This window comes from Phocoena phocoena, chromosome 8, assembly GCF_963924675.1.
Source record: "Phocoena phocoena chromosome 8, mPhoPho1.1, whole genome shotgun sequence".
Taxonomy (NCBI): Eukaryota; Metazoa; Chordata; class Mammalia; order Artiodactyla; family Phocoenidae; genus Phocoena; species Phocoena phocoena.
The window spans coordinates 62733582-62750630 of NC_089226.1; the positions used below are offsets into that span (position 1 = coordinate 62733582).

The 17049-nt window shown below is 43.1% G+C and overlaps 1 protein-coding gene across 1 annotated transcript; it reads right to left on the reverse strand.

The window, feature by feature from the left end:
- Positions 1–914: 914 nt before the first annotated feature.
- OVCH2 (ovochymase 2) lies at positions 915–16836 on the reverse strand. The gene is made up of 14 exons (XM_065882404.1): positions 16749–16836; positions 14514–14623; positions 12544–12635; positions 10679–10851; positions 10232–10327; positions 9854–10005; positions 9024–9213; positions 7895–7918; positions 6123–6213; positions 5872–5996; positions 4961–5101; positions 4453–4583; positions 1631–1724; positions 915–1105 (listed from the first exon to the last, which is right to left on the reverse strand). Exons 1-14 carry the CDS (start codon positions 16834–16836, stop codon positions 915–917), a joined length of 1698 nt encoding a protein of 565 aa, XP_065738476.1.
- Between the last annotated feature and the right edge of the window lie 213 nt (positions 16837–17049).

The following is a 17049-nucleotide window of genomic DNA, read 5'->3' on the forward strand; positions in this document are numbered from 1 at the left end:
GAAGCCAATAACTGGCTTTGTAGGATTTGGACAGAGTGCTCATGGGGTGTGAGAGCTTGGAAGGAAGCTGTGCCTTCAAGTGTCTAGGGACTGGGGGTTGGTGAAGATATTTCACATTTCTGAGCCTCTCTTGTGTGTCACACACACACACTTGCTTGTGGCCAGATACACATCATCTGATTTAAGCCTCACTACATCTTTACCAGGCATGTATTATTCTCCCGTTGTAAGACTGAGGAGGATGAATCCTAGATGACACTTAGATCACACTTCTAGTAAGGACAGGCCAAGATTCAGACATACAGCTGATCTTCATTCTTCACGGATTCTGTATTTTTGAATTCACCTACTCGCTAACATTTGTTAACTCAAAACCAATACTCATGGTGCTTTCACGGGCATTCATGGACATATGCAGAGCAGTGGAAAATTTGAGTCACTTGATCACATGTCCTGGCTGAGGTCTAGTGAGGCCACACTCTGCCTCTTGTTTCAGCTCTCATACTATAAACAAGCGTCCTTCCTGTGGTCTGTTAGCGCCACTTTTTGTTTTGCTTTTTACATTTTTGCGCTTTGTGTTGGTGATTTTGCTGTTCGCAATGGCCCTAAACATAGTGCTGAAGTGCCATCTAGTGTTCCTAAGGGCAAAAAGTCTGGGTTGTGCCTTACAGAGAAAATACACGTGATGGATAAGCTTTGTTCAGGCGTGAGTTATAGTGGTATTGACCATGAGTTCGGTGTTAATGAATCAGCAATGTATATTAAATAAGGTGACTTGAAACAGAAACCCACATAAAAGCAGAGGCTGAGAGGCCCCTAACTCTGAATTTCCCCAGGAGCAGTGGTTCAGGGGTCCCAGATTCAGTGAATCACGAGTTGATTATATCCGTGCTGGTCTCTAAATGCTGCCCTTTTTACCAGAGCAGGAGGATGAGACTTGAGACCTGAGGAGTTGGTGCCTCAATCTTCTTACCTGTTTTAGGAACGAAGGAGACTGTAGCCTGGAAGCCTCTGAAGGTCATGTTTTCATCGGACTGGAAGCTGACGGACATCACCCTGGAGATGCTCACCACAGGGGTGGGGACAACAAAGCCACACAGTCGAGCTGGTTCAAGCCCAGCCCCGGCATGACGTGGTCAAGGGCCCAGCAAACAGACGCGGCATTGGATAGAAGAAAACAATTGTCCTTCAGGTAACTGTTAAGAAATAAACCTTTCCAGTGTATGTCACAATTCATTTCCAAAATAGAAAGGCAGAGTGCTCCTTTGTACTGTGTATTTAACCCCACCAACATTTCAATTCTGTTTATCTCCCAAACACTCCCACTGGGAATGCCACTAAGGGAAGTTGTTCCAGCCACAGGGCTTATTTCAGTGTCACTTTCCCCTCTGACCCCTAGTTCATTGTGAGCCTTCCGCATTTTCTGATCAAATCGTTCTTCCTCGATTCTCCCTGAAGCTCTTCCCGCCCCTGATGGTGGAGAAGGAGGAGAGGTGGTGGGAGCATAGGACGTGATGGAGATGGTGCAGGGGAATGAAGGAACACTGAGCCACATTCCCTAAAAGGAGTCCCAAGAAGGACTGGGTCCAAATGCAAACCAGGGAAGCCGAGGCTCCCAGGGAACACAAACCTACTTCTTTCTTCCTTTCTACAGCCCTGTGCAGGCTCACATAGTCGGAAGTGCAATCTCCACTTTCTTCTACTTCCAGGTTCTGAAAGGAAAGCTGAGAAGACTCCATGTTACATCCAGAGTAAACAATATGAATGCATTACCTCATTTTGATCAAGGAGAGGAGTTTGGATTGTTCAACTTGCTCTACAGCATGACCTTAGATGAGAAATGTAACGGGGCATTCATGAGTGGGTTATATGACTTAGGAAATGATGCTAAACCACAGGCTCCCAAACCCTCTGAAACATCTAAGCACCCAATTACAGGCTGAATAGAAGGGTGGGGAAATGTGCAAATATTTGAGCTCCCCAGTTCCCTCCGTGGAGGAGCAAAGAAACAGCAAAGAACAACATTTGAGCAATCTGATAGCCCTAATTGAGAGGAGCAGTGGGAGACAGAAATGATGAGGTAGCAGCTTAGATATTTTATGCACAAATGACGCGGATTCAATGGAGCCCGAGCACTTGGCAAAAGACACAGGCCTGCGTGGCTAGGACAGAAGTGGAGGGAAAGGATGATTCATGGTGAACGAGACATGGGGAGAAGGAGACGTGTCAGAAACAGGATCCGTTCAAACATTTCTTAAACCCTTACTGGGATACTTTCTGGAAATAGACCCTTTTTGGTTACTCTGGCCATTGTGTCTTATGGAAAGGGTTTTAAGAAAAGGAGGAAAATTACATACATCTTTTTGTTTGTTTGTTTGTTGTTGTTTTTTTGTGGTATGCGGGCCTCTCACTGTTGTGGCCTCTCCCGTTGCGGAGCACAGGCTCCGGACGCGCAGGCTCAGCGGCCATGGCTCACGGGCCCAGCCGCTCCGCGGCATGTGGGATCTTCCTGGACCGGGGCACGAACCCGTGTCCCCTGCATCGGCAGGCAGACTCTCAACCACTGCGTCACCAGGGAAGCCCCCATAAATCTTTTTTAAACCAGAAATTTCCATCACAGGGGATCTAGAATGCCTATAATAAATAACTTACAAGAAAACTTAAAATATTTCTAAAAGTCAGATATACCTGTTCCTTTAATATCAATAATATTTAAAATTTAGAATTTAAAATGTTTGAAGTTGGTAAATGTAACTTGTAGAGAAATAAAATTTATGAATAATAATAATAATTTTAAAAAGACCCTTTTCTCTTCGAGTCAAATGGTGTGCACATAGTTACGACTTGTCCTACCAACTTACAAATGACCGTCCCGGATGGGTCCTGCAGGATGGTGCTGTCACTGGCCGAGTGTGAGTGCATCTTTTCACGGATGCAGAGCACTCAGGGTATTTTATTGCATAGGTGCTTTTGAATCACTTCTAGCTCTGATATGTTCGGATTTTCAACTAAATTTTGTCTTCTTCCTCCTTCCAGGCGTACGCTCATACTTAAGATTTTTCTCCTCTGTCAGTAACACAGTTTCCCTTAATCCTGCTTCATCCTGAACGGTCTGCCTTGACTCTGTTTGGGTTTCAGAAACTTTTAGAAAGACAACAGCTACACTTGTCTCACTTACTCCATGTCTCCTTCTCCTGTGTGATCTTGTTTCTGCACCTAACATCTGATTTCACCTGACCTTTCAGATGACACCTCCCCCACCTCCTCTCTACTGTTCAATTGTCCATCCCAACTCTTCTACCTTTTTATTGGGGGATGAGGTGGGGACTGTATAACGGGTGCTTAGTCCTCCCTCTCTTTATTTTTTAAAAAAGTTTTGTCTTTTTACTTTGTTAACATTTAAAAGCACATTTGAATAGAACAAAAGGTTTCAGAGCTGTACAATGGTTTCTCTGCAGAAGGAAGAGAGAAAGAAGGAAGGAGATCAAGATCTATCAAGAAAGAGAGAGAGAATGGAAGGAATGGAGGGAGGGAGGGAGGTGCTCCTCTTTCTCTTTAAACTCTAACTTGCTGTGGGAAATCCAACCTATTGGCCATACCTTTTTGTTTGTTTGTTTGTTTTGTTTTGTGTTTTGAATTAAAGGCTTCATTCTCTGGACTGTCATTAACACTGCACCAATTTGGTTCTATTCCTGGGTCTCAGATCTCTTTTGGACTCTTAAATATACAAGAACTTTGAGGTCTTGTTCACCCTTACTCCTTACCCGATATTTTATAGTTTACTTTGTCTCCATATACTCTCTTGCTTTCAATTATTATTTTAAGAGAAAGACTTCTAAATAATGCCTAATTCCAACCTCACCCTGACTGCAGTGTCATCTACCTGAAGGCATTTCTGCAGATGGCCCACTAGTGTTAACTGAACAAACACACAAATGGTCACAAACACCACGAATCAAAGGCTGAATACACTCTGTATCCTGACATTCAAAGCCCTCCATACTTCCATCTCAGCCTCGCCTTCCACCACTCCTCCTGCTATACCTTATGCCAGTCCCTGAAACTGTTCTGCACTGCACTTTTGTTATCCACTCTCCACAAGCTGTTTTGTTAGCAGTTTAATTAATAAGGAAGAAATGCTTGTTTCTAGAAAGGACTAGACACTGATGAAACAAGTTACCTGGTACAAAGATTAAGGCCACATTTCAACAAAATGTAAAGCACACAGTTGCCACCTAGCGGTAAGTGTGGGTAGTTACAGTAGAGAATAGGCTAGTCTGTTAGTCAACCAGTATCAATAATATTTATCAAGAAACTTGTGTGCCAGGTGCTAGGTTCTAGGTACTAGGGATAGAGCAGCAGATACATCAGATAAAACGTCTGTCCTCATGGTGTTTATGTGAGCGATTCTCTGGAGATCCTCGGCAAAGTAAGGGTAACCAGGGTCGGTACCTTAACGAGGTGATGTTTGGGGGCTTGAAAAACCCAGTTGCAGCTGGCCATGTTGCTGTAGTCTTCAGGATAGTGAAGACTCTGTATGAGGCCTTCTTCAAAAAGGATAGTTAAGGAGCTGCAGCCTGACTCTGCAACACAAGGGAGAACGTCCAAACAATGGCATCACCGCGCACAGAGGGATCGTCTTTGTTTTCCCCCTTGTGTCTCCCACAAGTGATGTCTGAACTGACTCTTAAGGCAGAGCCATCAAGAAGGGGGAGGTCTGTGCTCTGGTTCTCGAGAACTCATCAGGCCCTCTCAGCTCACTTGGGTAGGCAACAAACACGCTTTAGCAGGACTGCAGAAGGAGCCCCTGCACCCTGCATCTCACTTGCCTTGAGCGCCTCTCTGCTATGGAGCTCAGTGGGCCTTGGGTGGGGGGCTCCCTACCCCTCATCTCATTCCTATGGGTCCTCAATTTCTGCAAAAGGAATGCATAGTGTGTGATAAAAGCAAACGGTTTTACCAGGAAGGTAGTTTGGTTTAAGAGCTTTATACGTGAGATTAAACTCAACAGCATAATCTGTGGCATCAGAGATGAACCTCAGCCTTATAGCATTGGAGCCAACAAGAACCGATGAAGCCAGGCTGTTTCCACAGAACTTCCCTGCAACATAAGAATGAAGAGTTTTGGTTCAGAGCCTAGAAAACAGCACCCATGAAAAGACTTATGGGGAACTGAACTTTCGTGATAGTGCAGGCTTGTCTAAGTCAGGGTTTCTCAACCTCAGCACTACGGACATTTTGAACTAGAACGTTCTTGGTGTTCAGGCTGTCCTGCACATTGTAGGATGTTTTGCAGCAATTCTGGCCTCTACCCACTGGATGCCAGTAACATTCCCTCTCGTTGTGATAACCAAAAATGCTTCTAAGACATTGCTAAGTGTCTCCTGGGGGAGGGAGGGGGTGGGCAAAATCACCTGCAGTTTAGAACCACAGAAACACTCCTCCATTTCTGTTTCTTGTATAAGTAACCTTTATCTCCTCCTTGTGGCTCTCTGTTGGTACCTTCCTTCTGAACTGGACGAGGCAGGTAAAGGTCATTTTCATGCTTAGGAGAGCAGCATTCTGCCAGGGAGGCCCCAAGAGGCACTGCTATGTGTCTACATTTTACTCCTGATGGGCTCCAGGTCTGGCAAATGAGTCTAGGAAGCCTGTTTTCATGGGCAGCAGATGCTGTAAGTGAATTGTACTGTGGCCCTTACAGCCCTCACACAGGCTCAGATTTTGTTCCTTTCCACTGTCAATTCTAAGTCTCAAAATTGGAGACAGGAAGTGTGGTACTTATAGATGCCTCAGGGCCAGACATATTGTAACCAGGCCCCATTAAGTCCTCCTAGCACTAGTGTCCATTTGACAATGTGAAAATCCACTCACCAATAAGTGTGTCTTCTAAAGAATATATTGACAGGTAATTGTGGTGACAAGACTCTGCATCGAAGTGGGAAAAATTGAGGAGCACGTGCATTCCCTCTGGTACAAACAGGGTCCAGACACACAGTCTGAAGGTAGATACATTGAGAGGGTATTATTTCTAGATGGAAAGCGACTGTCACAGTCCAATGAGTGGGGCAGAGTCAAACTGGAGGTGGGAGTCAAGGGCAGGGGAGGCAGCGGGGGCTACTCACTGCTTGCTCTCATAATACAGGAAGGGGCTTTCTGGGAAGTGCAGCTCCCCTTCTGATGCTCTGATCACACGGTCCTGCTCACTGCATGCGGCTGGGAGGGAAAGCCACGCGAATCAGCGCTAACCGTGATGGCTATAGCCACAAGAGCCCTTTCCCTCCAGAACCGGTACAGACACTGCGGCCTCCTGGTTCTTCTTTACACACGCTTCCTTTCGTGGAGACATGAAATCTTTTGCTATCTTGGCTTCGATGATGCCTTATTTTTCGTTTCTTGTAGATCCTGCCTAACCTTGAGATTCTATGATTTCTTCTTCTTTACTCTTCTTTCTTTGACCCCATAATTCCACTCTATAGATGCAGGTATTCCCTATTTTCTATTCTTAGTTTTCATTTCTCTCTACACGAGCCCTCTGATCCACTTCATTCACACCATCAGTTTCAACTGTTATCTCTACCTGAACTTGATTTTTCAACCATCTCCTAGATATCTCCCCTGAAACTTAACATGCTACAAAGGGACTTCCTCTCAGTCTGCAAAACTGCTTCCACTTCTGATTTGATTAGCTTATGTGCCCTTTTCTTAGCTTTCCATGCTCAGAACTTTGGTGTCATCCTTCATTCCTTCCCTCCCTCACCGCTCGTAACCTTAGTGACTATCCTGGCCTAATTCATCCTGTTTCTATGCCTCCTTTTCATTCTCTGGCCATTGCCCTCGTTCAAGCATTATATTCTTGTCTCTTGAACTAATGCATAATCTCATAAGTCCACCTTGAATTATCGGTATTTTCCTCTCCAATTTATCCCCTATGTGCCGTTCTCATAGCACTAAAGTATAGCTCTAATCCGTTTATCTAATTAGCTTCCTATTACTCAATAAAGTCAAAATTTTCTTGAGTGGTGTTCAAAGTTTCCATATTTTGTTCTCAGGTTACCCGTTTAATCTTCTCCCTCATAAAAACTCATCACATAGCCTACACTTCAACTGATTGACTTACTGGGTCTCTATTACATCCTAAATTTTCATATCTCCATATTTTAGTATCCATCTTCTGATAAGGATGACTCCTTGAGCTGGAGTATTTTTCCTTACCTATATCCCATTTCCACCTGACAAAATCCTACTCATCCTTTTTTCTTTAATGTTAAGCTTAAAAGATGTCTGTGCTCCAAAAGCCTCCGTTGTCTTTTTTTTTTCCCCCAGCTAGAAGCAGCCACTCACTCCTCTGAGCTCTCAGGGTACTCTTTTTCCACTTTGCTCTTTGGAGATAGCTCCACAGACTCACAGAACCACTGAAGATTTGAGCTAAAGATGCCTTTGAGACCACCTGGCCCAAACTCTTTCCTTTTTGGATGAGGAAACTCAGGTTCAGAGGTAGGAAGGAGCCTGCCCAAAGTCACAGAGTGAATTCATTTCAGACCTGCAATGTAACCCTGGGGGCGAGTCCCCTATTCTTTCAGGACAAGGTGTGTAGCTTCCGGACCACATCTGCCATGCCCCACCTCCTCCCTTGTGTCTCGGATCCAAATCTGGGATTTGCCAACTGTTTTCTGAATTGAACTGGAGCTCTGGATTGACAAGTGAACTCAGAGGGAATGAGGCGCTCCTGGTGGCTGGGGATGAATGGCTGTGGGTGCTCCTAGTGATGGTTTTATACCTAGTGATTATGGAGAGCTCTTGCAGAGGAAGACTTTTGATTATAAAGGAACCGATATTCAGAAATCCTAGAGATTAATTCATGTTCCTGGAAGAACAGGCTACAGGAAATATCCACCTCTGGAGTGCTTTCTCAGCTTCCCTGGGAAAGAAAAAGAAAGATGCAATTCGAGGTTGTGATATCCTGAACAATATTTCAAGAAGTTAGCATCTCCCTGGCTCAAAAGTGCAGAGGTTGTTAAGTCAATTTGCAACTAATGAAAATATAATCTGTGGAAAGAACAGAAGGGATAAATTGACAAAGCAGCAAAGTGGCCTTTGTGCTTTAAGAAGATGATCTCACTCTTTATTAAGTGGGCTGCCTAGCTTGGGGATTACACAAAGCAAGAAGAGGTCATCTGGTCTACCCCTCTAATTTTTCATGAAAAGGGAGGCTAGAGATGGAAATAACACACCCACAACTGCTGGACAGCTACAAGTTGAACGGAGGACTCCGAAACCTGCTAGTGTACCATATACTTGAACACAAACCCAGGTTCTTCCTGAACTAATTTGAATTAACCCCTTTGGGAAAGAATAGAAGTCCTATTTTAGGCTGGAAGCCACCAGTTAAGGAAACAATTAAGTTGGATTTGGAGGCAAAAATGAAGTTTCAATTAACTCATTGGTGAATCTGGTAGAAGGACGTTTATAGACCCTGGCCTTTTCAGACTTATGGTACCTGGCTCTATGCCAGGCCTTCTCAACCACAACATTACTAACATATGGGACTAAATCATTCTTTGCTGTGGGAGGGGGGGCTGTCCCGTGCACTGCAGGACGCTTAGCAGGATCCATAGCCCCCACCCCCTAGATGCCAGTGGCACCCCTGTCCCCTGTTGTGACAACCAAAAATGTCTCCAGACATTGTCCCGTGGGGGGCAAAATTTCCCCTCATTGATAACCACTGATCCATGCTATATAGCTTGCTGAATCTTGCTAGCAGAGTTGAGAAGCAGTGAGACAGTTTCAATTAAAGGCAAACTTGACAAAGTCTAGGATGGATGTATTCACGTTTCATTGAATATTTGTACACTGTACCACACATCATAGTTTACCCTTGTTTGAGACTCAGTAAATACCACAGTCCTTATGCGAGACACTAAGAACAGAAGCAGAGGTTGTCTGCTCAGTGGTCCTGACTTGTGTAGACTCTGCTATGCTCTCTCTTTCCCTAGCTTCTTGACCTTATGTTCTGGCTTGATTACCAATTTGGATGTGTTTGTGGATCCAGGGAAGCACTTTAGTAAGATCTGTGAAGACCCCAGGGGATCCTTGATCAGCTTTCTGCAGATTATTTCTCCAACCTCGACCACAGCCCAAACCCCAGGAAGTCACACCAGCCAGAGTCCACGTCCCTTTCTTATTCCGGCACATGAGGGAGCCTCCTGAGTCTCCCTGTAGGGAGAAAAGATCGCTGTTACTGTCATTGTCAGTGTCTGTGCCCCACAAAGGCGCTAGATGAGGATTAATGAATCTCTTCACTTCTAATACGTTGGACTCAGGGGCCTGGGAGAATAGGCCAGCACAATTCACAGTCAATCCTCAAATACCATTGGAGCCTACCAAGTCCACCTCCATCTTCCCCATCCTAAGCTTTCGTCAAATATCAGATTGTTTCCTTCTCCTGTCTCATCCTACAGACTCAGAAAAGTCTTGTCCAGTAGTCAAATCAACCTCAAGTTTGGTCAGCAGGAAGGATGCAGGGAAAGAGAAAGCTCCCATTATACACAAACTGGAAATCTCTAAGTAGGAAAGCATCACCTGTCCTTCAGGGCCGGAGTACCCGAGTTCATTGTTGGCATCATCTCCATTATTTGGTCTTTTGGAAAGAGCAGAAGATCTCCTCTGAAAGCACAGTCTCTGCTAAAAACACGTTGTTTAAACTGTCCTCTATTTTGACTTGACCTCCCTTTTCAGTCCTGATCCTTCTTTCCCGAGTCCAGGCTTGCCTACAGCCTTCTTTCAGCCCCTCATCTGATGACAAAGCTGAGGGAAGCCCTGCCCGGGACCTGTCAGCCCAACCGTTCCTGCCTACCTGACACGCATCTCTTCCTCCATCTGGGAAGCCTGCGCAGAGAAAGGTCCGCCCACTAATGGGTTTCTGTAAGGTCAATAGAGCTGTAATACACTCATCCTGGGTCAAAATGGGCAGGTTCACTTCCTGCAAGACTTGTGGGACGACGCCACCTAGAAAACACAGAAATGAGAACCCCAGCAAGGCACTCTTTCACCTTTTCTGCGTTGAAGATGCCCCATTCAGGCCTGCGTCTTTTGGAAAGATTTGAATTTCGAAGCACAATGTGATAGTCTCTATTTTTAAAATGTCTACACAACTGTCTTTTTAAAATAGATTAAAAATTCTCTTTTCTGATTACCAACCAGAAACTTCTGATACGAGCGTAGGAGTTCTTACCTTCATTCAAGCGGCCCCAGCCTGTGGTTGTACAAATAAATCCAGGCTCAAATTGTTCCCCTGGCTCTGGAAGACACATGGGTCCCACAGACTGGTCTGCAGAAAAGAGCAAGGCAGGGCTTGTTTCATTCACGGAGAAGAGGATACCATAAGCCACTCACCAACTGGCATCTGGGTGGTTCCCAAAGAACTCGTGATATCTCTGTCTGGCACCTCCAGGGGTTACTTGTGAAACAAAGTGACTGACTCCACATGATCCTATGTCTAAAGCCACAAGCCAAGAGGATTTCAGGTAGGGGAGCCTCCAGCTCAAATTCCTATCTCAAAGTACATGATTCAGAATTCTTGGGCATATGCTACATAACTTATACTGTAGGGAATGTGCTATGGAACAGAAGTTCTGGAGCACATGGGGTAGACAATTCAGAGTGAGCTTCAAATGTTTACCAAAATGGAAAGCTCCAGCCATCTTCAAAAGAGCAATATCATAATCCATTGGTTTCTTGGTAGAGAAATCTGGGTGTATGATGATGGTTTCAACGGTGAGGGTTTGCTCTCCTGGCTCTATATAGCTCAAGTCATATTCTCCAGCAGTAACGTTGAAAGTTGATGCAATATTTCTATGAGGAAGAAAGAGTAAAATGGATGGATTTCATTGAACCTCTGAGTACAGTTGCAGTGGTTGACAAAATGACTTCTTCAAAATGACATGGATAGGGGCTTCCCTGGTGGCGCAGTGGTTGAGAGTCCGCCTGCCGATGCAGGGGACACGGGTTTGTGCCCCGGTCCGGGAAGATCCCACATGCCACGGAGCGGCTGGGCCCGTGAGCCATGGCCGCTGGGCCTGCACGTCCGGAGCCTGTGCTCCGCAACGGTAGAGGCCACAACAGTAAGAGGCCTGCGTACCGCAAAAAAAAAAAAAAAAGACATGGATAGATAATGTAGGTGTGAAGCTGATGAACAGAGAAAGTGAGAATGATTCCAAATGTAGAGGTTCCCAATGTGAGTGAGGGACTAGTAAAAAGTGGCCTCATATGGAGCCAATAATATGATAAATTGAATACCTTGCAGTGTTATTTGTTTAATGCCTAAGGGTGTATATACAGTATAATTCAGTGGTCTAAAGCTATATTCAGCTACCCCAGATGGCTGGCCTGGCCTCAATATCGGTGAGATCCTTTGGGAGTTTCTGGTGATTCCCATGAAGTATGCTGCTTTAATGTCAGAGATCTGATGCATAATGCATACCATGAAAGACGTAGTAGCACCGTAACTCTGATGTTCCAGAGGGTATGCACACTCAGGGCTTTGGGACTGATTAGAGCAATGGGAAGTGGGGATCTTCCCCTACTTCCTTTATGTTTGTAATTTAGAGATCTAGCATGACACGGGAAACATCATTCTATTCCTCTTCTACCCGCAGCAAAGTTATCTGAAAGGAACTTGATAGGATGCATTGAGGTGGATTAAGAGCTTTGCGCTTGCCATCTCTGGGGATCTAGAAGAGATGATTTTATACAAAATTGGAAAAGACATCATTTTCTCTTGGTATATTTCCCTGGCTCTTGGCTATATTAAATACCAAACCTAATACATAGCAACTCTCTAGCCTAACCACCTGCCACATTGCAGTGAAATTATCAGTTGACTCTTTTTTAGACTATCAACTCTCGGGGGGCAGGAATCATATCTTAGTCATCTTTGCATCTTTGATACCCACTAGTGTCCAGCACTGAGTAAACATCCAGGAGATGTTTGTGGAGAAAGAGGGCAAATAGGGGGATATATAATCTTCATTGCAGCTTTATGAATCTCAAGAGCACTGGCAACAGTAGAACATTTGGAGCATACAAGAAAATGGATAAGAGACGGAAATTGTTAGAGTGAAGTTCAGAGAGGCAGGGTCAACAGGAAAGAAGACACAGGAGCCTTCTTCGTGTTTTACTGTCCTCCCTTTGTTTTCTTTTATCCATTTATTAAGATGCATAATGAACTGGATGCTTTTTTTTTTTCACTGAAATTTAAGAAAACTAGGAGAGAACTTTCAGAACTCTATCTTTGGGATGCTTTTTTCCTCACTTGGATATTAGTCTTTATTAACTTCTAGCCCATTTTAAATAAGGAATGAATGTTTTCTACCAAGTTGTGTACCCTCGGACAATGACCTTGAGCCCTATCTGTATTATGCAATTAACATGTTCTCCCCTAAGGCATACATCACACCATTCCATATTTTAATAGAGTTATTGCTGCTGATTCCCAGGGAGAAGAAGGGTAATCTGACCTTCATCAATGGGCTGGGCTTTCCATACCTGTTTGCAACACAGTGAGCAGCCGTGATCACCCACTCTGCAGAGATGATGGTCCCACCACAGACATGCTTCTGCCTTTGTTTCAAAGACACCTGAATTGCAAAGACCTTAAATAGGAGTAAGTTAATGCCCTGGGATCCCCCCAAACCTGGAGATTGAGCATATTCTGAAAAAGAGACCCAGATATCTTACTCATAAATACCAGAAATCATGGACTGTGAAGTGGTAAACCAATCACACTATAGCTCAGAAAGAAGAGCAATGCTGGAACCAGAATATTCCTACTGCTGGCCCACAGGAGAGGTAGTTAACTTGAGATGATTGGCTATAAGGTTTTAGGAAGTTGGTAATAAAAATTGTGGGTATTTATTTATTTACATGATAATGTTTACCATCTGTTACTCTAACAATATGAATCATATCTGTGAATGAAGAGAAAGAAAAAGAAGCATAAGATACAGAACAGACCAGATGGAGAAGTTTGGGATAAAGACAAGGTGAGGGCTAAGGAAGTCTTCCAAAGTCTGTTCCAATTCCTCTGAGCCTCTTAGAGAAAGAGTCTGGATTTACAGCTGTCTTATAGTTTTTAACTATGTGACCTCTACAACTGCTTCAAGCTTATTTTTAATCTGTCTCTACGACAGATTTTCTATCTTTGGCTTGTCCTGTTCATGATGTTTGGCTTGACTCCAACACGACTTATAGGGTACAAGCAAATACTTTTAATTCCACTGTTTAAATTAGAAAAGAAGCAATTTATTAGAACTGTCTCCTTTTTGAACAAAAATTATTCAATGAGCAATTGAAAACAAAATTAATACAGAGAAAAGGCTAAGAACAGAATAAAGCACAAGTAAGTAAAAGTCAATGAGTCATCCCTGACTATGATTTGAATATGGACTTCTGAATTGACTGGCCAACCAACTGACCAACTAAGAATTTGATCAATCAACTCTTCAAACCAGGTAATTAATTCATCAGTTAATCAAATGACTATGATTCAGCCATTCCATCATCTCACTGAACACAGACTCAGTCAACCAATCGTTACCAAATATCCACTGATCTAAAAGTTAATATGGGGCCTCCCTGGTGGCACAGTGGTTGAGAGTCTGCCTGCCGATGCAGGGGACACGGGTTCGTGCCCCGGTCTGGGAGGATCCCACATGCCATGGAGCGGCTGGGCCCGTGAGCCATGGCCGCTGAGCCTGCATGTCCGGAGCCTGTGCTCTGCAACGGGAGAGGCCACAGCAATGAGAGGCCCGCGTACCGCAAAAAAAAAAAAAAAAAAAAGTTAATATGACTCACTGACTCAAGAGAAGTAAAAATAAAGAGCTATTGTTCTACCTACAAAATGAAGAGGCAAGAATACAGCATGGCTCCCAGGGTAAAGAAAATTGGGAGACTTTCAAAGACAATAAATGCCATAGGCTAAGGCAGAGGCACAAAGGCATTCTATGGCATAGGAGGAACAGGAAATTAGATTGAGACAGAATTCTTAGGACACTAACTACTACGGAGGCAGTACTCTTCATTATTCCCTGAAGGGTTCTATGGTATAGGTATGAATCTTACATCCCAAACATAAAAGTAGACCTATGGCTACACCTTCCCTCATCATCTTTAACTATAACAAGATAAGTATGTTTTAAATATATTTATTGAATCAGAAAATTATTTTTTAAATTATAAATTTGAAGTGGGGTTTTTGTATTAGGGACTGAAAGTTTGGGATGGCATTTCCAAATTTTGGAGCAAGCCAATAGCGCTTGTAACTATTCTGAACACACCTTTTCTAGAAGTCAAATGATGGACATCAGGAGCGTCTTGGATCCTTGTACTAACTCATGAGATCTCTGGTGATGAACTAAGCCAGAAGAGAGCATACTGATGAGCAGCATGGGTTCTGAGAGATCCAATCCTGAGACAGCTCACAATCCAACCACAGGAGAAGGTTCCCTGAGACTCACCTGCCAAGGGTAGGAACCCTTTTCCACTTGTCTTCCCCCAACAATGCGACTGAAAATGTTAAGGTCATTCAAAGGCCGTGACTTAACCAGACTCTGCCCACAAGTGGCAGCTGGGGGAAAAAAGACAATAATTTAGTGATTAGGTATCTCTTAGGACGGAGGGGTACAGGAAAGTCTTCTGAGCAAGAAATACTGTAAGACATGGAGCATGTTGCAGTACTATAAAATGGCTTTAAGTTACTTGTGGAATTTGCTGTGATTTGCGGTACAAGGGTTGTTCCACTTTTTCACATAGGACGTGCATATCATGAAGAGATCTACTTTTCTGACATGAAGATCTAGGGCCTCAGAGGTAGATCTCCACTGGGTTAGTGCAAATACAGTCCCCTTTTGATACTGAGCCATCTGACCCCTTAGAGGCTCCTCACAGCACTCTGTGCTTCTGTGACATTTATCACATGCTGTTATGGTTATCTTTCAACCCCACCAGACTGTGAGCTCCTCAGAAATAGGAACTTAATCTTGAAATATCTGTATCTACAGTATCTAGTGCAGTTCCCAATTCATAGAAGTTGTTCAATTAATTGGTTGAATGGGTAATACTATAGCCTGCCTTAGACTGTAATTTTGTTTGCATCTTTTCCTCTGCTTGACCAAAGAGACTAAGTCTGAGATCTTTGACTGTGTGCCAGGCACCACTGACCATGATCAGTGGATTTAATTTGCTGTAAGAGTGGAAAGTATCACGTTGTTCAATGATAGTGGAGTAGAGGGAAGACAGTGTCCTGATTCACACACCGGAATGGTGTTAGGGTAGAAGGGTTGCTAGGTAATGGGAGAAAGAACTCTTTCCTTTCTGTGGAAAAGATCTTATCCTTGAAAAAGTTGCATTTACTTACTTATTCTCAATATTTGTTCTGCTTTTTTTTGTTTTGTTTTGTTTTGTTTGTTTTTGACTCTTCAGCTAAGAGATGGGCTAGATTAAGATGCTGAAGACTGCCTGGTAATTTAAGGATGGTCCATGTTCTGTCCCTACTGCAGGTCCTTCTTTTCTGCATGTTCTCTAGGAGGGCCTAGCATGCCCTGTCTCATAATCACCCCACTTCTTTACATAGTTGAATTCTCTAATCCCTATTCTTCAGCTTGGAGATCACTCCAACTGAGAACTCTTCCTTGATTTCCTCAAACTGTGTTAAGTGTTTCTCCCCTGTAGTTCCTCTCCCCTCTTATAGTTTCTGCCATGCAGTATTATGATAGTGAATTGTTTGTCTCCTTCATTGTACTATGAAGTACTTAAGGAAAAAAAAAAAACCCTATGTTTTATTCACCTCTGTATTTCCAAGGTTTAGCACATTCCTAGCATACAGTAGACACTTATAAAAGTTGGAAGGAAGAACAAATGATTTTTCTGGAAAATATATCCTTGAAAGCATAGCTATTTAGATTAATATGTTAAAATATACAAAACTCTTTCAAATAACTTCTCATTTAAGGCCCATTCTCTGCCTGTGAATCAAGCACTATGACCCCCACATTACTGATGGGAAAATGAAGAATCAAAGAGATACACAGCTAATTAATGACAAAGCATGGATGTAACACTGTCTTTTGATTCTGAACCCAATACAGGTATAATATTGAATCAAAGCTTATTTTCTAGCTGTTTCTGTTGACTGAATCATAAATACCTTAGACACAAAATTTAGTATTTCCTGAACTAATTGAAGCAAAGATAGAAAACATGATAATTCTTGAGGCTGGTACAAATCTGACTGTGAAGAAGCCTGCCAAGAACTGTTCTCAGATTATGTTACTTGAGGAAAAAAAGACCATTTATATATATATAAATAATAGACTACAGGAAACATGCTTCATATTTCCCAGCAATATAATTTTTTAAAAGATTACAAATGCTTCCAAATTTATGCTGATTTCCAGAATTTGCTACATGAAAGGAGATGGGATTGTGGAATGTGTCCAAATAAGTGAACAATTCCAGTTTTCTCCAGATCAGTGCAACTTGTCCAAGTTGTATTCCATTAATGTTCTATTCAGTTTAATATGATGATTGCAGGAGAGCAATCCAAATTAATTACATGAAAACTAATTAGATCTCCAAAATATATTTGTCTCTCCTGTTCTCCCAAAGGAATATGGAGTGGAACTGTGAGAGCCACTGCCAGCAAAGTTTATTTCTTCAGATAAAGGTAGTTACAGAGATCGTTTGGAACTTACCTTTGGGGAGAGAGAGAGTTGCAGATTTACTCTGTTCCAAACAGATCATTCCAAGCAGTAAAATGAGCTTATTCTTGCTCATATGCATTTTGAAACTCAAGAGTTTTCCCCTGGAATTTTAGAGAGACTAAAGAGAACCAAAACAGAAAGCCTTGTGAGAGCAGCAATATACCAACTTAAAACAAAGTTACTCATTAACCAAGACACGAGGCATTCAACCATGTCCATATGATGTTTCTGAATGTGGTTTCTTGCAAAGATCTTTGCAAGATGTGGGGAGTCAACCACAGAAGCATAGTCT